Here is a 27512-nt window from a genome sequence, read left to right as displayed (position 1 = left end):
AACGCACTGCCCATACCTGAAAGAATAACAATTAAAATCCTTTACTTATACAGACTATATAAAATTACATATAATTTTTGTCGGAAAAGGTATGATTATACGGTAGACTCCGTTTACCCCACAGGGGCTTGTATTTGAAGTTTGGGGATGGACTGTAGCTTAGATCATCCAGAACCCTTGATACTATTCTTTTTATATGGTATACCAGGGTTACTGGTAGTTAGTTAGTTACCTAATCATTGGTGGTAAGCCCGGGTGGTAAGCTTTTTATAATCGGATGGGCTTATACCAATCGGATGGGCCTATTATGTGGTTTGTGAAAATATCCGATCGTGAAAGTAAACCACAGACAGGTTACTGACTAGGGTACTGGGTGATCAAAGCTGCAGTTCACCCCCAAACTTCAAATACGAGAGCCTGTGGTTTACCCCGGAGTCGCTTGCTTCGATGTCACAAAGTTTTCATTTCTCATTAATGACCCACGCCTGTTCCGACTGCCCCGGAACGCACGCACCGGTACCTAGAAGTTATTGGTCCCACGAGATCCGGGCAAGAAATGTTTACTGTATTCATACATGTATGATATCATCAATTAATTGCGGTGGCAATTGCAAATGAGACCCCCTTTCTCTTTGCAACTAGTTTCTTTGGAACTAGTTTACACCTCAGTTGATGATTATATCTGTCCATTTGTGTTGATAAAACCTTCATACCAAATAAATGCGACAAGTCTCAGGGATTCCCAACGACTGTGTACGACTGAGCGACCTCCAATCAGAAATATGACAACAGAATACGTATATATATATATATATTCTTAACAATAAATGCGGTATTTATTTTTCTGAGACTTTGTACATACATTCGTACTAATATACAACGATATGAATATTTTATTGACTAAACTATGGCAGACGACCAGGTTCAGACCAAAGTGATGACAGCAACAATAATGATATGTGACCGATACCTAGAGTAGTTGCTATTGCTACTTATCATGAAAGTATGTTTTATTCAAACAAGCTGTCTCGATGTGCTTGACTATTTCTGATGAGCAATAACCAATAACGATTTTACCAAGGTCAACAGAATAACAATAGCAGAAAACTCAATGTTTTTAGTTCTTTCATGGTTAAAACTAGCTTATACGTCCATGGTTCTATGGCTACTGCATACAAGGTATTACGTAGCTTTTTACATTTTTTGTTACACTTCAGTTGCAATCACATTTAAGTCATCATCCCAAAAATAATTCAAGCGTATCAAAAAATATGTAGTGTAAAATCATATTTCTCTAAAAAATCCTTAAAATCATAATCGAAATGAAATCATTTCCACATTTTCAAAAATATCAAATTCCGATACAGAAAACGAAATCAAATAAATAAACCTCTTAACTCTCTCTATTGCGTTTTTAAAGATGTTAAGAAACAAGGAGCCATGGTTAGAATAACCAGAAACCGAACAAAATCCATGACGTTTTATGAGATAAACAATACAGCCTTCAATTCATTTAGACAAACAACTAGAAAATCAATTCATGCATATCAATTCAATGTACCCCGGTACACATTACGAAGGCGCCAGTCAATTTTTCATTCTAACAAATATGAGCACATTGAATAATTTGATTGTTTTAGCAATAACTTGTCATACACAGGAACATCTTCAATTTACATATCGGATTCATAAAGTATGCATAAGCCACATTTGGCTTTTGTGTAGTAAACAGGGAAAAACTCCGTGTTAAACTGGATATTTTCATTTTTAGGAACAGACCAATTAAGACCAACCAAAATGACCGACCTAGGTCCCTTCTAAATTTAAGAATGGACCATCTCCGTGTGCGCGAAAAGATAATATGCTCTTATTTCCAGTTAATATCACAGTGTTGCACATAAAGTGGACCAGTCCTAACGGCCGATTCAAAATGTCAATACACGAGTCCGATTTAGGTCGTTCTAAATTGGTCTGTTCCTGGTAAGGGCCAAGTTAGAATGGACTTATTAGTTCTAAAATTCTTTATTAGTAATTTTGTATAACCTATGCACAACTTCATGAAGACTATGAATTTTCCCTTGTGCGAATATTTTCCAGGACTGCAGCAGCAGCATCGCATACTGGAGCCTAGTGCACACTACAGCTATCAGTTAAGGTATAATATTTTTTGTTAACCCTTTCAGTGCGTCTACACTGCAGTGCGGTGTACGAATCAGTGATGGATTTTGCTAGTACACCACTTTTATGGATATTTAACTATGTTAACTCTCTCTCTACTGAGAATTGGTTCCAAGAGACAAAATTTGTCACTAGTGCCTGAAAGTAGTGAGAATTATACAATCAGCGGAGATAGCATGCACCAAGATCCGATAACGTTCAAATTCCCTAAAAAACAGCTCTATACGTGCACATCACAACTTCAGAATCGTAAAACCCGCTTTGATGATTTCGCTATCCGCCGAGTGTTGATTGCGTATGTGGCGTTTACAATTGCTCAAATCGGAGAACTGCGCGCTGCAGAACTTACACTGGAACGGCTTTTCGCCGTTGTGGCAACGCATGTGAATTTCGAGACCTTTGTTCGTCGTCATCGATTTATTGCACACCGGACACGTGAAAACGCTTTTATGCATCGCCTCGTGATTTTTGAACTCGTCCGGCGCGATCATCAAGTAGCAGAATTTACACATTTTCATCGCGCTAATGTCTACATCCGGCGGCGCCCGCGTTCCGCCGGAATGATCCGTCGCTTGGTCCGGACCGCCGAGTGCCCGCTCTTTATTCTTCTGTTGCCACAATGACCCTGAAATTAGGGTAATAGATAATTTAGATAGTACACGTAGTAAGTAAGACATGTTCATATACCGATAGAGACAGAGCACTTGGGTCCGACCAATAACACAACTGCACCATTTCGTCCTAGTGTTGATTTTTCCGGAGTCGACATATAATGACGACTTCCGTGCCGCAGTCATTTTGTGCCAGTGAAACGGGGGTGAAAAGCTCAAATCTTGTGAATATCTGTATAAAGCAAACCTTGCAATTCTTAAATTAGTGCAATTGAAAGAGGGTAAAATTTCGTCCAAGTTTATGACGAAAAGTGAAAAACGTGCTACTAACATTTTTGAAAATACCAAGCTAATGTTGAAACTTTTGTAATCAGCCGAATAAAAGAAAGCCCGGTTAAATGCATCTAGTTAGGCAAGGTTAACCATATTCATTAAACAACAAAATACACTTCTTTACATATCTGAATCCGCTAAGATAGACGTATATCTGAAAGCACGATCTACAACTATTACATCAAGAATACATTATTCTATAAACAAAAATCTGATTAATCCTCTACTCTATAGAAAAATATATATATATATAATATATATATACGATGAAACTGGCTAAATATGCCTACAAAGACTCTAACATAATCTAACAATGTTCTCAAAATCTAAACTACGTCGAAACCCTTATCGACGATGTCCTTGTCCTGACAGTGTTGTCGGTAGATGTGCTTTTTACAGTTGCTGCGGTCGGTGAACAATTGCTTGCAGAATTTACATCGATACGGTTTGTGACCGTTGTGCGTGCGCATATGAATCTGCAGGCCGTTGCTGGAGGTCAGTCGTCGGCCGCAGGTCGGGCATTCGAACACCGTTCGCTGATGCGATTTCTCGTGCGCTTTCAGCTTGCTGTCGGCGATCATCTGACCGCAATATCTACACGCCGATTGCGACGACGTTGATGTCGCGTTGAAGTCTTGAGTCTGTTCTTGTTTCGCTTGCCACGGCGTGTACGCTGAAAGTAGTCGAAAATTGTGGATTACTGTTTTTAATCACCTTAAATTCCTAAGTTCCCGGGTTCGCTGTCATGCGTCAACATCGCGAATGAAAAAAATGACGGTAATACGTAAAACAACAGTAATTTGTTTGCTTCACATAATAACTAATCTCTGCCACGCCGCGCATATCCATTCCACAAATCAAAATCAGGTGACAGCATTTATCAATTCGAAATAAGAATACTGAAAAAAACTTTATCTTAAATCACGTTTTAACTCTATCGTCGGTCACATTCGCGCCTCAGTTTTACGCATTTTCCTCCTCGCGTCAATGAATGAAATTCACTTCGATCACGCCGTCGGTGACCGCGTGCTGCCCGTGTTGAGAACCGATGTGTCGCAGGCAATTGCTGCGCGTCGAGAATTTACGCTGGCAATATTTACACCAGAACGGCCGCGCGCCGACGTGCGCGTTCGTGTGGATTTTCCAGCCTAAGTCGGACGTGAGAATTTTGTCGCAAAGATTGCACGGATAAGATTTCGCCGGACGATCGCAACGTTTCCCGTCTGAAGGCGACGTCGATTTAACCGCGTTCGAAGCACACACTGAAAGTAGAAGAAGCGACTGTAGGAGAATTGGGAGACTTGAGAATTGAGGCCTTTTTTTGCGATTACGCGGAGTACGGATTTTATACGGAAAAAAAAATGGCAGGCCGAATGTAAAAGATAAAGAAAGAATTTTCTATCACCTGCTTTTTGAGACATAAGAAAACAGGAAGAAAATGAATTTTTTTATTATGTTATTCCAGTATATTCCACATAAAATCGTGGAAGGTTTGAAAATTATGTGGAATTGAATTCAAAAGATGGGAATCGAATATCACGAAAATTTTGAAAAAAATAATATGAAACACGTGAAATCGATGAAACGATTTTTTTTAATAGAATGTTGAATTCTGGTCAGCGGATCCGTACTCTAAGTAATTAGAAAAAAGGCCTCATGAATGGTATTACGTGGTTACAAAGTTTTCTTGGTTAGAACAGCTTTTTACTGCTGAAATCAACTGATAAGTCACTTTCTGAAACATTTAACAGACCAACAGTCACCTCAATCTACTCTCTAATAAAATAATCCATTTAGATTTAAAAAGATATAAATCACTCGAAATACAATTTAAAACTTTGTCGCAGCAACTATTCCGTAGTATCACTAGAAAAACAGCTCGGAAGCCCATATTAATGTTCTGCATCACGATAAGAATAGAATGAGTTTCCACGTAATCAAATGAAACAACTAAAGCTAAGATCAGGTTGATTAATGACACGATCATCTCATGGTTAGAACAACGGTAGTAAACACCTGACCGCTGATTGACGATTCATTTGTCGCGACGTCATAAGAGCATTCACGTCGACTACGAGTCGATCATCGCAGAATCTAAAGGTAATGTGACGGGTACCTCATTGCCGATTGGCTACGGCAATCTGATCGGGTCATCAAGAACAGAATTTGTTCTGACTTTGCGATTCGTGCGATCAAGTCGTCACGGTCGTAAGCACACTAATGTCGAAAAGGTTCTCGATGAAAAAGTCGACGAGATGACCAGGACCCAGTTCCACAGTTGTGAGTGAGAGTTAACTCTTGAGTTAAAGTTATTTCATTTTCAATGAGTTAACTCAGAATTGAACCTTAACACACAACTGTGGAACTGGGTCCAGGTCTACTAAAGTTGACCTGAGCTTAGCTTAACAGTATTGGGAAATTCTAACAGTACAAACTCATAGCTCCGAAGAAATAAGACCTGCCCACAGATACAATTCATACTAAGATTTAAGATTTACTCCTGCTGGGTGATGCTGTCGTGGATATTCGCCACATTTTAACATCCGCCAGAAACAGTTCCAGAACTGGTTACAATTTGTCGATGCGAATAACTCCTCGTAGAATCTCCTGTTTATCGTTCGTATGCCTACGGCTGATGTGACGTTTACAATTCGTATAATCTGAAAACTTGCGCTGGCAAAATCGACACCAGAATGGCTTAGCGCCGATGTGCACGCGCATGTGAATCTTAAGTCCCTTCGAAGTAGCCAAACATTTGCGACAGATGGGACAATAAACTTCCTTCGAATTAGCGGAGCCCGCAGCAGTTTGAGCTGACACGCGACGCAACCCTGAAAAGATGGGGAAAATATAGTTCAAACGACAGCTTGGAATGAGTAAGAATTCCCCGAAATTAGACCCTTTACCAGCTCAATACTGACTATGCGAACTCTCTTCTGAAAGTTTTTATCCTAACATCTCATCTGCAATTTTATCTCAAAACAGAAAGTGAAATGAAGACTTAGAATTTTTTCATTAATATATTTTTCATCGAACACATGGGTACAAATAATAAATCATATTCTATATAAACACACTACAAAATTTCGTGCAAATGAAACGTGAAACTTAAAGGTTCTAGCTGGAACAAACTAAATTTACATCCAATATTCCATTAACTAGCGCTTGGCAGCAAGTGAAGATACGTAGCAAATCCTAGGGTCAAAATATCACCGATAAAATGACCTCGTTTTATAGATAACAGAGAGGTATTTTAATTTCAGAAAAATCCCCTTCACAAATGCAGCGAAATCGTTTTTTGGAAAATCGAAGTTACAATTTGTCAACGCGAATAATCGCTCGTAGAATCTCCTGTTTATCGTTTGTATGCCGACGGCTGATGTGACGTTTACAGTTCGTATAGTCGGCGAACTTGCGTTGGCAAAACCGACACCAGAACGGCTTAGCGCCGATGTGCACGCGCATGTGGATTTTAAGTCCGTACGTACTGGCCAAACATTTGCGACAAATGGGACAAAAAACTTCCTTCGAATTAGCCGAACCGGCAGCAGTTTGAGCTGGCACGCGACGCAACCCTGAAAAGATCGGGAGAAATATTGTTGAAATTACGACTTAGAATGATGTATCACAAGAATTCTCCGACCCTAGACCCGCAACCAGCTCAATACTGACACTGAATAAAAATTACTCTTAAAACCTCAAAATGCTTTTATCTCATAATCGAAAAAGTAACTTCAGACTTAGAACGCGTTTCGATTAATACATTCTTTTATTGAACACGTAACTACAAATCATATACTATAGAGGAACCTCGTTACAACAAACTTCCGGGGACCAGAAAGTCTAGAACCGATAGTTCGGTAGATCGAGTAAGAAAATCATTGAAATCCACTATTTGGGATGTAATTCTAGTTCGTTATAACCAAAAAATCGTTATATCTGAGGTCTTTATAACGAGGTTCCACTACATAGAACAGTAAAAAAAATCTTCCGTAAATGAAACATTAAGGCCCTAGCTGGAACAAATCAAATTCATATACGATACTCCGCGAACTGGCGTTATACGCGAGTGACCATGCGACGAAAAAACCTAGGCGCAAAACATCACGGATAAAGTGACTTCTTTTCTATAAATCATAGCGAGGGATTCGTATCACATTCGATTACGGGGGGAAATCCTGTTTAACTGCAGCGAAAACGAAATATAGCAGAGTTAAAGTTTGTAAACGTGAACAACTGCTTGTAGAATCTCCTGTTTATCGGACGTGTGTTTGCGACTGATGTGACGTTTACAGTTCGAGTAATCGGAAAACTTGTATTGGCAAAATCTACACAGAAACGGCTTGACGCCGACGTGCACGCGCATGTGGATCTTAAGACGGTACGCGCCGGCAAAACATCTGTGACAGATGGGACAATAGGCTTCCTTCGGATTCGCGGAATCCGCATCGAGTGTCGAGAGACGCATCCCTGAAAAGAGGGGGAGAAAAAAAGACGTTCAAATGACAGCTTAGAATGTGTTAGAATCTCTACGGCCATGGACTCGTAATCCTCCGAAACCCGCGAGATTCCGGCCTCATGTTTCGATCGCGTGCGAACGACGGAAAGAAATTAAATCGAGGAGTTTCGTTTTCTCTGCAGAATTAAATTGTGAATGCGTTGCGCGTGTAAATAGAGCGTTCCGATCTGAATGAACGACTGTCCGCACACGTCACAAACGTACGGTCGGATTCCCAGGTGTATTCGCATGTGACGCCTTAAATCGCCGCGATATTTGAACGTACGACCGCAGGTGTGACAGACGCCACCTCCGGCAGACGGAATCGACCGACTGTTTCGGCGCTGCGACTGCCCGATTCCGCTACGTCGCGTCGTCACAAACCAGTCTGAAAATGACAGAAAAATCGGAGTCAGTCAATACGAAAGTTTCTTCCATCCAGTCACTGGGTCGGTCGCGGCGGTAGTGTCGTCATATTCCTCATGGACTCAAAAAGGCGTAAGTTCTAGATTGACGAAGACGTTTCCGATCCATAATTGGAAATCCTGTTCCATATCATAAAATAGATGCTTCATCCACCAGTTGAACAGACAGTATCCAGAACCAAAACCAAAACTATCCTCTACCTAAAGTCATCCTCTGTATCGATACCATGATGCATCGGTAATGCTCCATCCATATTCGGGATTAAGTCACACAGTAAAAGCCTTGTTGTCGAATTCAGCAAAACAGTATTCAAGTATTTGAAAATACCTCTATATGATATACATGCCTTTTACCCACTTATCATACTCAGCAGTTCTTTTCTAACCCCCCTCCCTCATTTACGAATAATTGACAATTGCGGTGCTTCATCAAAATAACAATTCTAATCTACGGTAGATGTGACAAAAAACAACACTTATACAGTTTGCGACAAAGAAAAACAATAAATATCAATTTCTTTCACAGCTTCTACATCACGGCGATCTTCTATCGTCGCATAATTTTTTTCAGCAAATCTCCGGTTAAACTGAAACCAGGCCAATAATTATCAAAATTGCCCGTTCCTACTCTACAATAACATGAAATCAAAGTTTGATACATGATACCCTAAATCTTCATATTCTCAACCTGTAAAGTTGATTTCTTCTTGTTTCGAGAAAAATTTACTTCTAATACATCATTTTGGTTGCAGAATACAATCCAATGACTAAATCAATCGAAGACTTGTTGCAGTCTATGTTTTGTACATAAAGACCCACAATATTGAAGATTTACATTGAAAATCTATTACACTGATACTTTTCGGGTGACCTTGTTTCGGGTAACCTCTTGAACAACTTTTCTTTAATGTACCGGTAACATTGCAGTTCATATTCATTTCAAATAAATCTCTGAAATGGCTGAAGCATTCTTTCTAGCCATAATATCGTACAACAGATTTTCACTTTAAATCTTCTACGTTGTGGGGTTCTATAATACACATCCAATGACCACTTCACGAAATAAATGAAAACTGTTTTTCATCGAAAACAAGAAGAGATCACGCTACCACCACATTCCAGACATTGTTCACGTGAAACTTACCAGAACCAGATTGAGCATCGGAAGAATTCATTGAATCATCGACCGCGAAAAAACTATCGTCGTTTGTGGCATCTTCAGCGTGAGGATCCATCTGGCGTTGTTCCAACTGTCCGTCAGTGTCCTCGCGCTTTAAATACAACCCGTCGTCGTTCATACCGCTCGTATCCGCCGTGTAATTCCTGCCGCCGCCTTCCGCGAAATCGTCGCCCGGGTTTTCCCCGTACGATTGCCGCGCATCCGCGTCGTAATTGCCGTAATCGTCGGCGCCGCCCAGACCGTCACTCGACGACGGCTCCGGTTTCACCGCCGTCTGCTCCGTTTGAAACGTCCCCTGACCGCTCGTGTCGCCCCCGTGTAACGGAGGTACGCGTACCCCGGCCTCCGTCGCGCTCCACGAGCCCGCTGGGTCGTGCGGCAACGCGTACGGCGCCTGTTGCGGATTATATTTCGCTTGTCGAGACAAATTTTGATTGCGGCGTTTTTGAGACGCGGTTGAGTTTTTCGTCGCGCTCGCCGACGGCTGGCGTCGACGTTTTCGATGCTGGAATTGTTTATACGGAGATCTGATCATTTGACCGGAGGTGCTGCCGTACGGGAATGCGTTCTGATTCGAGTTGTAGGGTAGGCTTTCGGCGCTGTACTGGTCGTGACCGATATTTTCCTCTTTGATGAAGGATATATCGTCGTCGTCATCGGCAACAGCCATTCCCATCTGGTCATCTGAGATGGCATTCTGCTGCATATCTGGAAAAAATTTGATATTCAGTTTGAATCCGAGTTCTGGTCTATAACAAAATGCAAAATGCACTGAGGGATATACCGGGTACACGGCTCAAACAAAAAGAACAGGGAATCCAAATTACCCTGATATTTCCCTTATTTTCCTTCACCCATAGGCTATACTTGGTAGACCATAAATTCCCTGATCAATTTATAAAATATTCTCAGTGCGGACTGTTTCCTTATGCTCTTACTTGTCACTGGCGATAACAAGACACCAAAATTCAAATTCCCTGATTTTCCCCAATATCAGTGAGATTTCTTTCATTTTTCTGCGGGGAAAAATAAATCCTGAATTCTTTTGATTTCTGTAATCTGTAAGAACCTGATCATGGCATTTGAATTTAATGTACTGGGTTAGGCTTATCTAAAGCCATGATTCAACGCACTAGGTAGGTCACTCACTCTTAGCATTACTACAAGGATTTAATCAAAATCCAACCAATATTTCTTCTCTTAACGAGACCATGTGATCGTAATGGCCAGATAACTGCTATCCGAATTAAAAGTTAAAACTGAATGAAGAAAACAGGACAAAGTAAACAAATCTCTAAGATCGTTTAGAACCATTATAATCTTTAGGTGAGGAACTTTTAATGTTCAGTAACTTCAGAGTTATATTTGGCCGACTTCTATGGGTCCTGTTTTCCCCCATAGCTACACGAGAGTATAGCGACTACGTACATCGGGATTGTCTGCGATCCTGCCATTTCAACCACGTCGGCTCATCGACATCTATAACTATATTCTCGATCAGCTCCAAATTCGACTCTAAACATCGTTGTAAGTCTTCCTGAGAAACTTGAAACGGGATATCTAGACAAACAAGATGAAAACGTTCCATCATTTAACGTTAGGCTATAAGGCATCTTGATTATTTCAGGGTCATTTCTCAAAACCTACCGAGCATAAGCATCATTTTTAAGCACACATTCAATTATGATGGACACTCAAAATCAGATAACAGCAGGCTAATTCATACTGAAAGAAACAACTTGGCTTATTGATCAATGGATAAAAAGCATATGGATGGAGTATAGCTCAACAACCGAGGTAGCCCTCTAGGGACAGGAATACGACCCTGATAGCATCGACACTCTAGGCCAGCGAAATCTAGTCTAAGGTTGTTTCCAAACGGTCATAAACAATATTCAATTAGTTTATTTGATGAAAATAGTTTCGATTGCAGACAAAAATCTGTGAACTGTGGTTGCATTGAAAGAAACAAGAATGAAGGTTGCTCTATTTTTGGACGTGGCGTGTTGTAAGCCTTGAGTTAACTGTGCATTCAAAGTTGTGCAGCACTGCGGGTTTCACTGGCACAAGTACAATGACTAGATAGGGAATTATACTAGGCATTTATTCAAGCAATTTGGAACAAATCATTCATTTATCTGCCCACCGCGCCTGCAGCGATTTGTGCCTATTGTGATTGCAGGTGTAGTAGTCAATAGATAAAAAAACAAAATGGCGGCTTCTTCAATCACAGAAAATTCACGTTTACTTTAGTCATTAAATTGGCAATTCGATTCAAATACTACCTAACCACATATTAGGTAATAGTGCCCAGCAGAACTATCTGAGTTTATACGGACTTGAATAAAAAATCGTCTTGAGTGGTTCTTCTTATGGTACGTCGATGCCTGCAACCCTGGCACTGGGGCCTGCTCTGGCAAGTGAGTGTGATGATAAGTAGTAGTGATGATTTTGGATGTTTATGGCAGCGATTCCGTTGCACGCTTTACATGATTACTCAATTTGCAAGTAATTAAGAACTTCTAAAGTCTGTGGGCTTCACGGGAGTGTTAAGAAAATAATCACGAAGTGCAATATAAGGAAAGATGAATCATGATAATAAAACACGACTTACCCAAGCCAATAACACAGCAGCGCCACACATTACGCTAAAACAAGGATTCGACTTAGGTAAGGTGTAAATCGCGTAACGGGATAGACTTCATTTATCGGCATTTTAATGAATAGAGAGCATATAAGGTGAAGAGAATTCTTCGTGTTGTATTTATAATAACTTATAAATTAAGCCGCTGCAAATGCGTTGGATCAAGAATGGTGCCAGAAAATATCGTCACCGGCAGCGTCAACAAGCGTCAATGGTTCATAATTTAGCGTCAACCAGGGCCAAATTCGGTTTTCGTATTTAGTCGACTAGTGGTCGGAACTAATAACCGAATGCGCTTGATTTTCGAACTATTTCCGGAATATATTTCCGACTAACAGACATTCGGTTTCGTTTAGCTCGACAGAATGTCGACTCTCGGGGCCGGAACCCGGGCGGTCAAACTAGGGGTCCCCCGCCATTCATGAGTTTCGGCGATTGTAGATGAACTAAGGTATTAATGTTGATCCACATAAGGACTTTAAAACTTTGAAAGAAACAGACCCAGTTCACAGTGTGATACAGCTCGATCCGACTCGAAGATGATCAGTCGGGCCCCCGACTCGGGGGACCCTTAACGAAAAAACCGTTTGATGTTGGTATAGGGTTCATTTTTCCAATATGTAGCATGAAGAAAAAACCCAATAGTTATAACATTGATATTGCAATAAACTGCTGAAGTTTATTACCCCCCGAGCCTCCGCGTCGAACTAATATAATAATATTCGAGGACTCTCGTGCAATATGGTTGATCCATGGCAGATGTCTTCAATTGTCACCGGTTAATAGCTGGTATATATTGTGTTCAGATTTACGGTTAACATAACTGAAGAAGGAAAACCTGAACAGTAGCGTGTTCGTAAAAAACGATGAATCGTTCGTATCAGAATATTGCTGCGGTGATCGGTTTGGTCGTTGTCGTAATCATCCTCATACACGTATGTGTAGGTTAATGGAATAATTTTATACTCAATCCCGGTGAATTTTTAATCTATATCTATATTACCTTTGAACAGCAATTATACAATAAACAGTCGACACTTCGTTACGTTTTCGTCAGAGGCCTGGATAACAATGCATCTAAAACGGAGGGTAAGTTTCATTCCGTAGCGTTATGTAAGTAAGTATGCTTTCGAACGAATAAAGACCTAGAATTCTGTTGATAAATACGTCGGATCCATTTGGATGTGAATGAGTATATATTTATAGTGATTTCATTAGTGAGTTGAATAAGCCTATGTTGATGTGAACAATGATCATTTTGGTGGATTTTTTAAATAGTTTCTCAAAGTCAATTGAACTTAAAGTGGTGGGAAGGTGAAGCATTGATAGGAGCGTGAGTAAAGTATTCGATTGTTTTTTCAAAAATGAATGCCCGTGAAACAATGAGGACCCGCGAAGAGATCAATTTACACATCATGTATGTCTTCAGATATTTGAAAAAGGGTCCAACTTACAAATGTAAGAAACGCGTTTTATATGGTATACGCGAAGAAGAAGGAAGCTGGTTCGGCTGCCACGATGAACCATTCTCTCCGAAACCTGGCTGCTTAGCGCTTTCGTTTGGGCAAGTGTCTTTTTTGCGACGCGAATTTATCAACTTGAAAATTGCTCCAAACTACAGCAAATCCCGAATGAATCAGTTGTAGCTCACGATATCCGCGATAAATCGATATAGTAAAATCCCGCAAAAATGAAGAAATGTCTCAAAGGTTTATTCAAACATTAGAAATATCTAAATAAACTTTTGAGACATTTCTTCATTCATTGTGATGGGTACTTATTATGTATTAATATACTAATATAATTATCTATTAATAAATAGACATTAGTACAGTAAATGCTATATTTCATGTGCTGAAAGTAATTGAAATTCTCTTTTCGAATATTTTAAAGTCTTGTTATTAACTGGGAATAGATTTCATTAGATTACTTCTCACGCGAATGGTACCTCTTGTAGAATTGGTAATTTGTGGCAGTTCGATGATGCGATGGAGAAATACGGTTGCGAAGTGTATGCGTTTGACCCCAGGTGTGTGTAGACATGATCGATTGAGTGCATCTCGCAATAATCATAGAATCGAGTATATTGAATATGACCTCATATTTCAGTATGGGAAAACCTGATCACAAACATTCGAAAAAAGTCTGGTTTTACGACCTCGGTATTGGTGGTGCCGACTCGGACAGTTTCGTTCCGAGAAAAGATGAATACGTGAGAACCGATCAAATATGGAAAATTCGCACTTTGAAGTCGATCCTAAAAATGATCAAACGAGAAAATGTAAGCGAACGAAATATTTTTTTGATAAGCGGCTTGAATTACGATTTCAAGACAATGAATTTGAGACATCTATTCGTCAAATCGTGGACCATTCATTTATTACATACAAACGAATTAATGGAACGGTATTCTGAGCGTACAGATTTTATGCCTGCGTAATAATGATCGTTAATGATAATTCTCCCTGCTTTCAGATGGTAATCGACTTTTTAAAGATCGATATCGAAGGTAATGAATTCGCCGTTCTACACAATATTCTAGCAGACGGTATGCTGAATAGAGTCAAGCAATATCTGGTCGAGTACCATGTATTCGGTAACATGGTAATGAACATGGGAATATACGCAGCTGACATTCGCAAGATGTCAGAAATGGGATTCGAACCATTTCATATGCTCAACAAAGTGCCATTTCGCGGTAAAGGTGAAACGTATCGATGGCAGGCTGATATGTGTTTCGTGAACTCGAACTTTATAACCAAAACAGCTTCATCGAACACATCGACTTAAAACTAAAAGAGCTTAAAACTATCCGAGATCATTGTGTTCGTTTTCCATATAATTTTTTTGTTCACATTAAAATTAGTTTAGTGAATCTGAACTTAAATTTGATTAGTGTTGAGTGAGTTCATAGTTCTTGGATGAAAGATGTCTATTTGAATTAAATACGATGGTGATTTCTTAAACGAAAGAGGCTTCTATTTGCGAAAAACGCGGCGCGCAGCATTCACGAGATTCAGGAAATGAGAAATTAATTTTCTGTGGGAAAAAAACCTAACGACTGGGCCGGCCGGTCTCGGAATTGCTAACCTCGGCTTAACAGTATTGGCGGGAGGACTCATCTCTACGCACGCCGAGCAACTCGAGACGATAAGGGTCTCTAAGAGAGTCCGAAACGTAGCATCTTTTTTTCAAATTTCAATTATCGAAATCCAACAAATTGATTTCGTTTCTAATCGTTTTGAATGCACAGATTTAGATAGCGCGTACATTTTTAAATTGAATTGAATTGAAAGGATACCGAGGGAAGCGAGTAATCCTGCGACAGTTTCGACATGATACACTTCCGGTGTCCGCTTGCCTACTTACCCCGGTAAGCGAGTGTCACCAGAGGTCGCTTCAGTCGAAATAAGAACAAATAACTATAGGGATCCGAACTGAATTTTATCTGAGCGGAAAATTAACTGTAAGAATACCTTTTGGTAAGATTCAAGAATAGGGGACTAGTGGTTAGGATTAGGGTTAGGTTTAGGGTTAGGAAATCACTGAGTAAAATTGGCCTAATAAACCCCGAGAGTTTAGTAATAGTCTGTGATAAAATGTTCAGTTTTTTGCTGTAAAATAACGTGACCAACCTTTTTCCATGAATTTCTAGCCTTGGTTACCTCTTTCCTAATGTACAAACCCTGGTTCCATCCTTCCCATGAAGTTAGCCCTTCTCATTACTAAAACGTCCAGTTCAGAATGTATGTGAACACGGCCTTGGTCCAATCATTCTCTGATTCTATTAAATTGGGGTTTGTACTAACTTACTAAATAAAGAAGGATCATCCTTCAAGTTAGTAAGTAATGTAGTGCGAATGCGGCTTTGACTTAAATATGCTTCAACACCTCATTTTAGAGGCTAGTCATCAAACATGTGTCATGAATTCAATTAATCATAATTATAATTCTAGGTATTTCAAATCAATGTTTTTTAATTTCATTTCAGGAAACGGATCTGGTGAACTGAAATGATATAAAGAAAACTCTACAATTTAAAGAACAAAGACATTTTTAAGATGATTTTATTAGGTAAGCAGAAAAAACCTGTAGCGTGTGTAAGGTTTTGAGTGGTTCCCTAATGTGTCATCCTTTAGGGTTCATGGATTGAATCCTGGCGGCAATATATTTGAAGAAATCCAGACGGTTAGGTTCTTGGAAATGAATTTGAGGGGTCACTTTACCATTTCAGTGCTAACTAATTCTTACCCCTTAGTGCCTTGTATAATGGGAATACCGATATTGAGCATATTCACTGTGGTGCTGTGTTAGTTACTAAGGTACTTGTATTTCGCAATGTTTGACAGGTGCTGCCATCTTTTGATAGCGATAACTGATATTGAATCAATATTGTATCACCGAAGTCAATCACCAATTAATACACCGCACTGCAGTGTAGATCAGGGTGGCCACTTTCCCCTCCTCCCTTGGCAGGAATTCGAACCATGGCATCGCAAGACTCGGCCGCGGCACAAAATCCTGCCTCACTGCGCAGGTTTTTCGGTACCAATCCGACTCATATGCAATACCAATTCGATTGTATGATTGTCAGGGCAAATTCACGGATAGATTAACCCTTTCAGTGCTGACTTACCAATAGCCGATAGTGCTGGAGATAATTTGAAAATTTTAAAAAATTCCACCCTATTCGTTTGAATAACGGGTATACCACTACAATGCGTCTACACGGCGGCGCGGTGTATCATTAGTTACTAGTATTTCACTATGTTTGACAGGTGCTGCCATCTTTCAGTAGAGATAAAAACTAATTACTCATTACATCAATACACCGTAGTGCGGTGTACCAGCAAAAATACATCACCGATCATTACACTGCACTGCAGTGTAGACGCACTGAAAGGGTTAACAGACTGATTTAGGGGTTTTAACTATTTAGGCTATATCGGTATTTTTATTTTTCAGACATTCCTTTCCATGTTCACATGGACGACTTGAAAAATTGCTTACGGGACCAAATTGATGTGATAGAAGATCTAGTTTTAGAAGTAGATGAACCGACCTGGTTAAAATGGCAATCAAAGCGTGCGGCGAAAAACAGACGTAAGTCATCAGAGGAATAGACCTCAAATGAATGAATATTCTACGTCTTGAAGAATTAATCAAATCAGGGGAAAGATTGATGTGAACATAATTTGAATGAAAAATCTGTGAAATACTGTATTCAATGAAAATCTGTGGAAAATTTGAGAAAAGTGTCTACTCTAGAAATATTTCGATCAGAATTTATGCACCAGCTGCGTTGAAGTCTCTTAGAAATTCTATTTCAATCTGTAAAGCGCTTATGTTAATTAACAATGAAAGTACGAGCAAGAAACTTGAAAGTTTATTGACGCCTTGAAAAATAACACATACTGGTATATTGCGTAATACTATTGGCAATGAATGATGTAATATAAATTATATAATATAAGGATCAATAGTAATAAGCATCTTCACAGATACTTTGGATTTTGATATCAGTTTAATTGAATCTACAGGCAACCAGTGTAGCCCCCGATATATTAGTGCACATCCTCTCAAAAATAGTTATTGAAATTTATCAAAAATAGGATAAGGGTTATGAAATGTATTTTTGATTACAAAATAAACTCAAAAATTCACAATTTCAACTGCGCGTAGTAGTGAAAGTGCTGATATATGTAAAACCTACCTTTCTAGTACACTGAAACAGGTTGGTGGCCATTAACCTGAAATTCAGGGAAGTCATGGAATTTTTTTTTATTTAAAAGAATGTCAGGGAAAGGTGTAAAAAAAGTCAAATAAGAGGTGAGATTTTTTTGATTTTTCAATGCCTATACATTGTGCTTCAGGTAAAAGAAGTCAGCCGTTGCGTATATCAGTCGACCAGGTTGTCTCCGACGAGGACGATGAATACGTACTCGAGTATCGCAGCGACAACGCCAACAAGAAACGTTTCCGCGGGCACGATGAAAATCTGTCGTTCCAAAAATCCGAATACAACAACAGCAGCAGCGGCGGCGTCGTCAACGCTCCTTCGATGCCGTTAAAACGCCAAAGACATTCCGTTTCCAGCGAGAGTATGTCGTCTAGCCATAGTATGTCCGACTGCGCCAAAAACATATCGACCGCCATCCCCGTCAATCCGTTCCTTCCACGAAATCCACTTGTCTCCATGGCAACGATTCAGCCGCAGCCGACGAATATAACGGCGGCCGCCGGGCTGCTGCAGTCGACCGCCGCGTCCAGTAGAATGTCGCCCACTTCCAATAACAGTTGTAGTAATAATAATAATAATGATAATATCGATAGTTTAGCAGAAGCTTCCGAACAAATTAACAACACAGCCGTTTACCAGATGGCTGCGTTTCAAAACTGCGATAACAGCCTCGTCGGTGGTGGCGCCACCGGTGGCGGCAATCCGTTAGATCTGATCCGCGAACAGTTCCGTCAGTCGAACACTTCCATCGGCGGACACCAGAAAAAAGTACGCAACAAATCGTTGCTTTCGCCGAGCGTCGAACGGTGGAACCACGGCAGCGGCGTGGCGCGCGACATCAACCTCAACCATCAAGACGCGGCGCCGATACCGAACGCGCAGTCGACGCCGATCGTGAAAAAAGAGGGCGGCGTCGTCGAAATGAACTGTCGCCGCGCGACGCCGGACACGATTAAAGTGAAAGAGGAACCTTCGTTCGACGGCGGCTCGACGACGCTCGAGATCTCGCACGAACTCGAGAACGAATCCGATTTGTTCATCGACGAGGACGGCGCCGACGAGCAGACGGTCGCGATGGAACGTGCAGGTGAGTGATGCTCGGTTTCTTAGATTATTATGATTTTATCGTGATTGATGAAAAAGAACGGAAGCTATGATTGAGGTATACGACGTATTGGTGAATACTGACCTGGAAAACCTGGAAAAAATCCGGGAAAACTCAAGAGAATTTGATAAATTTGACCAAAAACCTAAAACCAAAAACACTTGGATAGTGTTATCGACCACAGGTTTCTTTATCAGTACACATGTACGTGATTCAATGAAAAATCTAAGAATCGTAGCATTTTGCAATCTAGATATTTCTCTTGGTTCACTCGCTGAATTTCGTGTAACCACATGGAAAAATCCGGGAAAACCAAATTTGTAAACAGGCGGAAAGTGGCGCCACCTTGCATGAGTTCAAAACTTGTTGTACAGCTTCAGTCATAGCTTCTATACGCACCGCGTTAAAAATTGTAATTCGTTGCCGCGCTGATGAAACAATCAATCGATGCATGTTTGCCTCTAGTAGATTTCATTTATTTATTCGAATTAGACGTTCGTAGAAATTTCTAGAAATCGATGTGAAAAGTAATTTCAAATTCGACTGAAAATTGTGCCTCGATTTCTGTTCCGTTTTCACGATTTCGTTCTAAACTAACAACCGCTCGCTGTGGCACCTGGTTTCTTTCCTTTTCATTCTGCCTCCTTACTCATTCCTCCTTTCTCTTTCCTCCTCTGTATCTCTGTGATCACAACGCTGTGTGTACGTGTATTTTGTCATCGTCTTCGTTGTACTCATATCGTCTAATCTAGAAGAATCCGATGTATTAATTTCGCCGAATCAATTAAAAATCGATGTCGGAATCGAACGTAAATATTCAAGAGATAGACGCGAGATTTGTCTCTATGTTTCGACTAAGACATTGCTACTAATCAGTAATAATGCTAGAATAAAATTTGCATGAACAAAATATTATGCTAATCTAAGAATATTGCAGTCAAAATGTATATGAACACTGGGCTTATATTTTGCATGGTGCTCAAAACCGCTAATGAAGATTAATTTAACTAAAATCAAAAGGGCGATTGATTACTAACAATATAACTCTTAGATCAGAATGCATGTTTAGATGCTTAGATTTATTAACTGATAACGCAATCTGGACTTAGATTTCGTAATCAACGGAGATATTTCTTCATCAAGTGGTGAAGATTTCGACGGTTTAGAAAGGTTGTTGTCTTATCTGCGATAGTTCACTTGGCCGGCTGCCTACTTACCGCAGATCTAACTTCTAGTACACGTTGCTATGACTCAGCAGGTCGCACAGGATTTTATTTTTTGTTGGACGCTTTACTTATACTTTACTTCGTCATTCACATTTGGTAGTAGGGTTTGCTTCGCTCTCAATTCATTTTCTTTGCTTATCTCTAATAGGGCTACACTGTCTATCATCACCCGGCCTGCTGGTGCAGTAACTGTCTATCATCACCCAGCCTGCTGGTGTAGCCACTGTCCATCATCACCCGGCCTGTTGGTGTAGTCACTGTCTATCATCACCCAGCCTGCTGGTGCAGTCACTGTCTATCATCTACCAGCCTGCTGGTGTAGTCACTGTCTATCATCACCCAGCCTGCTGGTGTAGTCACTGTCTATCATCACCCAGCCTGCTGGTGCGGTCACTGTCTATCACCACCCAGCCTGCTGGTGCAGTCACTGTCTATCATCACCCAGCCTGCTGGTGCGGTCACTGTCTATCACCACCCAGCCTGCTGGTGCAGTTACTGTCTATCATCAACCAGCCTGTTGGTGTAGTCACTGTCTATCATCACCCAGCCATCTGGTGCAGTCACTGTCTATCATCTACCAGCCTGCTGGTGTAGTCACTGTCTATCATCTCCCAGCCTGCTGGAGCAGTCACTGTCTATCATCACCTGGCCTGCTGGTGCAGTCACTGTCTATCATCGCCCAGCCTGCTGGTGCAGTCACTGTCTATCATCTCCCAGCCTGCTGGTGCAGTCACTGTCTATCATCGCCCAGCCTGCTGGTGCAGTCACTGTCTATCATCTCCAAGCCTGCTGGTGCAATCACTGTCTATCATCACCCGGCCTGCTGGTGCACTCACTGTCTATCATCACCTGGCCTGCTAGGATGTAGGATGAGGGTGTCTCTTGAGCTTGTCACTCTGACATTCTTTTTTTAAGACGTGTATATTTAGTAACGCACATATCTAACGTAACTAGCCGAGACTTTTTAACGCTCTTTTTTTTTCGTGGACTACTATCGGAGAGAGGCTCGCACTGTTCTGCTCAGGCCAACTGGAATTCGCTTTCGATTGCCATTTCAAAAACAACCGAAATATCACTTCACTTTTCATACTGCTTCATTTTTCTAACAAAAAAATCTTTCTTCTTTTCTGAATTCTGTTTAGTTATTCCGATTGATCGAGTTGAGGTCAACGGTTTTTGCGAGAATTTCTTTTCATTTTTTTTTTTTCATTCAAAAATTGCTGTATTTTTAGGCCCGGAACCGGAGAGCCTCGATCTGAGAATGAATCACGTTAAGCAACTGCTGCAGCATCGTTCGGGCGCGACGGGAATCGGCGCGACGACAGAGTCCGTTGCCGTGTTGTCGAACTGTGCCAACAACGAGAACAAGCTGTCGCCGACGTCGTCGTCGGGCGTCGCCGCGTCGGGGAGCATCGCGAAGGGCGGCGTTTGTTACAAATGTCCGATTTGCGTCGTCAGCTTTTCGAGTCAGAAAACGTACATGGAGCACATGGAATCGCATCGGCGAATCCGGCCGTACACGTGCAGCGGCTGTCGACGCCGATTCATGTACGCCGAGTACCGCGAGCACGTGCGCACATGCGCCGGCAAGCTGCAGAACGCGAGCATGTCGGGCACGTCGTTCATCTGCCAGATCTGCGGCGACATATTCACGGAGAGTCGATACCTGCGACAGCACATCAAGGGCATGCACATGTTCCAGCAGCTGCAGTGCGAGAATTGCCTGAAGATCTTCCGCTGGCAGAGTAACTTGTCGCGACATAAGAAGACGTGTCGACAGAAGTTGCTGAAAGAAGAACCGACCACGGCGCCAGTTACTTAAATCGACGATCGACTTTCGACTCGCGCGCTTCATTTTTGAAGTCGTGTAGTTTGCGTTGCGTATTTTCGCTGTCTATACCTCTCTTTCTTTTATTTTCGCGTTGATAGTTATTCGTTTAGCGAGCGATATTATAATCGAGTGGTTTTTAGTGAATTTTTGTTTTAATCGAAAAAATCATGTTCAATATATCGATCGTATTCTCAGTTTGAACGACAAATCAACGGGATGACGCTCGATAATGGGGAACTACCAACGCTCCTGTGGCAAGCGAGGACCCGCCAGGTGTCGCTAGTAGTTACTCGGTCTTTCCCGTTCAATATCTTCTACGTTTCAATGAAAACTTGAATGAACTTCTCTCTTAATTAGATCAAATACTATGGAAACTACACCGGTATCTAAGTAGAAAAATGAATTTAAAGTATATTTGTTGGGTCATATGATAACGTGTGGATTCGGAAGCCTAAAAATTCGGTTTGATTTTTACGACGAAAGGCCGAGTATTTGTCGCGCCATCTGGTGGGGAAACCTGGCATTGCACGTCCCCATTAGACTGTGCGGTTTTTTAGTAGGTGAAAACATGATCGGGCGTAGTTTATTTCGAAAATGTTGATAGGGGTGCGTTTAACTCCGTACCTAAAACTTGGTGCCAAGAACTACTGGTTACGATAATTCTAACTATGCAAGGATGGTCGTTATTTTATTATCCAAGAAATATATGTATATGAAAAGTAAAATATATTATTATCATCATCATCATAATCATCATGACGGTGAGAGGTATGTTTTTTTCGCGTCGCCTGGCCTGGCGCGAGCAAAAAATGTGCTTTTTTTAGTGAATACGTGTAAACTCGTACTTAAAACATAGCATAATTTCTATCATTATTCGAATCTCCACACTTTCGTATAGTACGAAATGTTTTTCTTATTTCTACGAATCTCGACTCGACACGTTTTTTATATACATATATATTTATATACTCGTTAGAATTTTCATCTTAATGTTTGAATAATATTGAATGATATATCATGAACATATTGATCGTGGCGAAGCATTATGCGCTGCCCCGCGCAGCCGCGGCAGTTATTTTTTTTATATATTAACGGCATAATGATATAAAACATTCCAACGTTCAGATGCGCGCGCGCGTGCGTGAGTACCGTTGAATATCAATAACGTTTGTTTTGATGGAATTAAACTTTGTATATATAAATACATAACCACTCTGGCTGTCAGAGTCATTTTACAGGTTATGCGAATGAAACCATAATAATTGTGCTGCTATTAACCGAACCAGGTCTTCTCGGAAATTTTTTGTTCATCTCTCTATTAGACCGCAAAGAATCTCAACGACGGCACGGACAATTTTAGTCTTCTGGACTCCCGTAGTCGTCAATTAGACAGGACTATGGAGTCGTAATTAGTTAATTTACGATCATGTGACTCGGAGCAAGATTCTAACCTACAGCTTTGGTATACAACTATTATTTTCAGAATTATTGTTTTTTTTTACAAACTCTTCTCTCAATTGAGTCTTATATTATACGATATATTATACATAGATATTTATATATCTCTTGAAGATAGATCTGAATTCGTTAATACTATTAACATTCCAAAAAAATCTCAACTCTTTTCAAATGTACTGTATATGATCTGAAACTTTGCATAGCCTTTATTTCCTCCTAGACTTAAACCCTCGGTCGTATTTTAGTTTTTCCATTTATTCTGCTGGTGAAAATATCAGAGTCGATTTGTGACTAGTTTCGTTGAAACGCACTCTAGGCTATGCAAATTATTTTCTAATGGATGCGCATAAATTTGCCTTCCGCGCACACTCACACATATATACAACGTGTAAAAATGCATAATCTTTTTCTATCAATTTTACGTACTATTATATCGTTAAGATATTCCGTCTTCATACATTCCACGTATTCTCGGCATATGAATATATCTTGTTAAAAATCTTTTTATGAAATTTCTATATTATTGAACGATAGTGTTTTGTTTAGGTAGCAGTAGGTTTAGTCAACAGAATTGTTTTTTTTTTTTTAAACTGGTTAAATTCTTGTCTTTGATTCTTTTTTACATGACCACGATTTCAATATTCCGAATTGATGCCTTCCTCGATCATAATATTGACAATACTTTATACTCGATATTGCCCCGTAGTTTGTAGGCAAGTGAATTCAGTTCTTTATTACAAAATCATGAAAGTAACATCGAGAAATTAGGATTCATGGCTGGCCCAAATGAAAATGCTCAAATTAAGAACCTTGAGAGTAAAGATGGCAGCTTTGATCAACGCAGGAATAGAAATTTATATGTTCAAAATTATGATTTTGAAAATACCGCTTTTTCTAGTGTTAGATACTTAATTCGATATTGAACGATCCTGTTGTAATTCGAGGTGCCACCTTCCATGTTTTGAGCAGTATAATAAGTAAAGTTACGCGTTGTGAATGAGTTCATCTGCAACAAAAATTGGCTCGGAAAAATTGTGATATTAAAAACATTACCAATATATTACTATGATAGTCTCTCTCTATCTCTCTCTCTAAAGGGTGGTTGCTGGCTTTTACACATGATGAGAAGTTTTTGGCGTTTTCCTACGCGTCGTTTATACCTTATTATTATTATTATTATTATTATTATTATTATTATTATTAATTATTGTGTGTAAAAGATACCTACGAAACTTTATATACATTAAACTCTGTACATAGTTGAAACTAGTGAATTTTTACTACTGTTCGTATATACGTTGATGCACATGTAAATTGAACAATGTGGAGATAATATCTGTGGTCATTTTTATATCGCTGCATAATGTAACTAATTATTTTATTGTCACTTCTTATGCAAAATAAATTCTCAAATATTTTACATATTGTACATTGAATTGATTTAGTTTTTTTCAAGCCTGTTAATCTGGGTACTCGATGAATCCGATACCGAGTTTGCGTAGAATCATTTTATTATTACCTTCCTTTGTCTTCTTTGTCCTTTGTTGTTAACTGTATTTTTGTTGTCATTATTTTATGCCTTCTTTCTATCCGACCTTTTCCATTCAGTTTTGCCCTTTCTTATGATTTCTTTTTCCCTTTTTCGACAGAATGTAAGTAATCAGTTTGAATTTGCATTAATTTCGGAATATTCACTATTTGATCCTGCGACGAATTACTTAGTCGTAATTTTGTAGTCGTCACGATGACATATTCGGTCATTTGCTGCATCACACTTCTTTTCTTTCTAATTGTTACAGGAAGGTTCGCCACGTCCTCCTCATGGCAGGGAAGGAGACCAGGGTGTTCAGCTGAACGCAAATACGTCTGCGAAATGTGCAACCGGGCGTTCGTTTTGTCGCATCATTTACAGCGCCACCGTATGGCGCATCTCGGAATTAAACCGCACAAGTGCAGCATATGCCACAAAGCATTTACGAGGAAGGACAACCTGCAACAGCACATGAAAACACGGTGTTACAGAAACTACATGTTAAGTTCGCTAGCTTCGTTCAATTCTAGTCAAACCCTGGTGGACCCATCTACGAATTCGGTTACAGCGGGGGATTCAAATGCATCGACTTTACCGACTGTGAATTCTGATTTGTTACAGTGGATGAACGCGAACGTTAATCTAGAATCGCAGACGCAGACTTCAGTGCCCCCTAGTGTCAATCAAGTTGTCACGTACACCCCGCTTGGGTTCATATCATCTGGAATACAATGATGTTGAAATGACATAATAACCCTATCATGTTTTATAGATTTGTCTCTTGAACCATGTATTAACCATGATGTACTGATTATTGCAGAATCCAGTTAGCAATTTACCATTTGATAGAAGTTATTTTCACTTCATAACCTCAAATGTTTATTGATCTTTAAGTATTATTACCAGACAGTCTCTGTAATAAATCATTATACAAACAAAACCAATTTTATGCGCAAGAGTTAATAGGGAAATAGTCTAAAGTCTGGGCTTTTTCTAAAGGTTGTAATGGTAAAAGCAGATCCATCTGAAGGATACAAGTAAATCAGGGTAACTTGATTATAAATTATTTGCTGAAATGATTGCAGTTGCATGATGTAAGTTGCATGACGTGAGACACTAATGGCATGCGTTTGCTAGTGATTTTGCATGAAATTTTGCCTACTACGAATCAAGCTTTCTGTTGTCGATTTCAATTTTGATTACAAATCGCTTTCATCTTGTCAGAACTGAAATCTCATAAAAAAATATATCCAATATTATTATACTACGGTACTCATACAAATCGTTTGAAATTGTTTTCTGCATTCATGATAGTTTTTCGCGCCGTTTCGAGAAGTTAAAATGTTTTTAAAATCTTTGTTTACAGAAGGCGGCAGCGGCGGAGGAGACATCCGTCTGCGAGCGTTTAAGTATCGCGACGGCGGCCGGTGCTATCGTATGGTTTACTCGTGTCAACAACGTGTCGGCTTAGAACGCGAGTACTTCGCCAATCACTACATCTCGAAGCACCGTCGCACGGAGATCGCCGCCGAGCTCGGTCTGTCCGAACGACAGATCAAAGTCTGGTTCCAGAATCGACGCATGAAAGAGAAGAAACTGAAACGATGGCCGCCGCAATTCCAGACGGACGACTCGTCGAATAATAACTACGTGACGAGTAATTCTCAAACAGTTGAAGAGGGGAAGAAAGAAAGCGACGTGCTCGATTTGACGCTACCGTTCGAGCAACAAGAACAGAGTTTCATGATGGACGCCGTTCAGTTGTTGCGGCAACGAGTGTTGGATTTGTCGAAGAGGTCTTCGTCGCAGGGTATGCCCGATGATTGCACGTCGGATCAGGGAGCCGGTCGATTGTGCGACGTCTAATTCCAGCGCGAATGATTTTGGTTTTTTCGAAAAAGATTCGAATCGATCGATATATTTGGCCACAATTATTAACCGCAACACCAAAAGTATATATTACCATGTAACTTAAATTGAATAAGGCTTTTGATTCTAAGATTCTGTGGTTTCATTGTAAGTAATGGATGCATTTTTTTCACTATGGCTTAATGTGTTTGACACTATTAAGAAACAGGGTTTCATACAATCATAATATACAGATCAATTTATACAATATATTTAGTAAATCACTAGTTTACCTTATATGTACATCACATATATATATATATATACTGTATATATTATACGCATGCTTCGTTAGTACAAAAAAAGATATTGTCTAGAACTCTATTACATTGTATATGTAATTCGATGTAGTAATATGATTATTTTAGTAGCTATTGTAGAATCCTGTTATTCACACGGAAATATCATTCATTTTACACATTATTTTACTGAGATTACGAAATTAAGAACCAAATTTTTGTCTGGTTGTTAGAACACCTGCCATGTAAGGGTTTATCGGTTGGATAGTTCTGTTGCTTTTCGGCAGTCAAGAATTTTGTAAAGTAATTTTTTTGTACGTTGTGCCATAATCATAAACATATTTCGTCCATGGAGTAAAATGTATCAGCTTAAGTTTTACATAAAGCAATAAAACTAAAATTATACTTTCTAACATGAGGTATTTTGTCATTTTACTTTCATGGTCGAGAATGGTACAGGAATTCTCAAATTGTTGTGGACATGTCTTTTCTTTAAAAAGGTCAGGGACGGGTATTTTGTAAAAAAGCTAACAGTCAGGGATCTATGTCGAGATTGCTTAATCATGCGTAAAATCAAACAGTTTCCATCTATGTCTTGCGTGTTT

The 27512-nt window shown here is 39.9% G+C and overlaps 3 protein-coding genes across 12 annotated transcripts; 2 read left to right on the top strand and 1 right to left on the bottom strand.

Moving 5' to 3' along the window:
• Nucleotides 1-834: 834 nt before the first annotated feature.
• Nucleotides 835-11863, bottom strand: LOC141908711 (uncharacterized). 6 transcript variants are annotated; one of them, XM_074798863.1, is made up of 5 exons: nucleotides 11840-11863; nucleotides 10873-10950; nucleotides 10654-10785; nucleotides 9190-9933; nucleotides 835-2803 (listed from the first exon to the last, which is right to left on the bottom strand). In XM_074798863.1, the coding sequence occupies exons 2-5, from the start codon at nucleotides 10886-10888 to the stop codon at nucleotides 2412-2414; spliced, it is 1284 nt and encodes a 427-aa protein (XP_074654964.1). In that variant the 5' UTR covers nucleotides 10889-10950; nucleotides 11840-11863; the 3' UTR covers nucleotides 835-2411. The 6 variants fall into 6 exon arrangements, with proteins under 6 accessions (XP_074654964.1, XP_074654965.1, XP_074654966.1 ...); XM_074798864.1 differs by lacking the exon at nucleotides 11840-11863 and adding an exon at nucleotides 11565-11698; XM_074798865.1 differs by having other exon boundaries at nucleotides 2664-3795.
• Nucleotides 11864-12940: 1077 nt separating this feature from the next.
• Nucleotides 12941-14659, top strand: LOC141909202 (putative methyltransferase-like protein 24). The gene is made up of 4 exons (XM_074799588.1): nucleotides 12941-12958; nucleotides 13795-13898; nucleotides 13979-14150; nucleotides 14345-14659. Exons 1-4 carry the CDS (start codon nucleotides 12941-12943, stop codon nucleotides 14657-14659), a joined length of 609 nt encoding a protein of 202 aa, XP_074655689.1.
• Nucleotides 14660-15266: 607 nt separating this feature from the next.
• Nucleotides 15267-27289, top strand: LOC141908832 (uncharacterized). 5 transcript variants are annotated; one of them, XR_012619640.1, is made up of 6 exons: nucleotides 15267-15351; nucleotides 15861-15943; nucleotides 16835-16972; nucleotides 17743-18696; nucleotides 25029-25807; nucleotides 26127-26181. XR_012619640.1 is itself a non-coding variant. In XM_074799053.1 (5 exons), the coding sequence occupies exons 2-5, from the start codon at nucleotides 15931-15933 to the stop codon at nucleotides 26624-26626; spliced, it is 1605 nt and encodes a 534-aa protein (XP_074655154.1). In that variant the 5' UTR covers nucleotides 15267-15351; nucleotides 15861-15930; the 3' UTR covers nucleotides 26627-27289. The 5 variants fall into 5 exon arrangements, 4 of the variants coding, with proteins under 4 accessions (XP_074655154.1, XP_074655155.1, XP_074655152.1 ...); XM_074799053.1 differs by lacking the exon at nucleotides 25029-25807 and having other exon boundaries at nucleotides 26127-27289; XM_074799054.1 differs by lacking the exon at nucleotides 26127-26181 and having other exon boundaries at nucleotides 25029-26081.
• The last annotated feature ends 223 nt before the right edge of the window (nucleotides 27290-27512 follow it).

This window comes from Tubulanus polymorphus, chromosome 7 (assembly GCF_964204645.1).
Source record: "Tubulanus polymorphus chromosome 7, tnTubPoly1.2, whole genome shotgun sequence".
NCBI lineage: Eukaryota > Metazoa > Nemertea > Palaeonemertea > Tubulaniformes > Tubulanidae > Tubulanus > Tubulanus polymorphus.
Note: the sequence above shows the minus strand (reverse complement) of the source record. Positions and strands in the feature narration are given on the sequence as shown.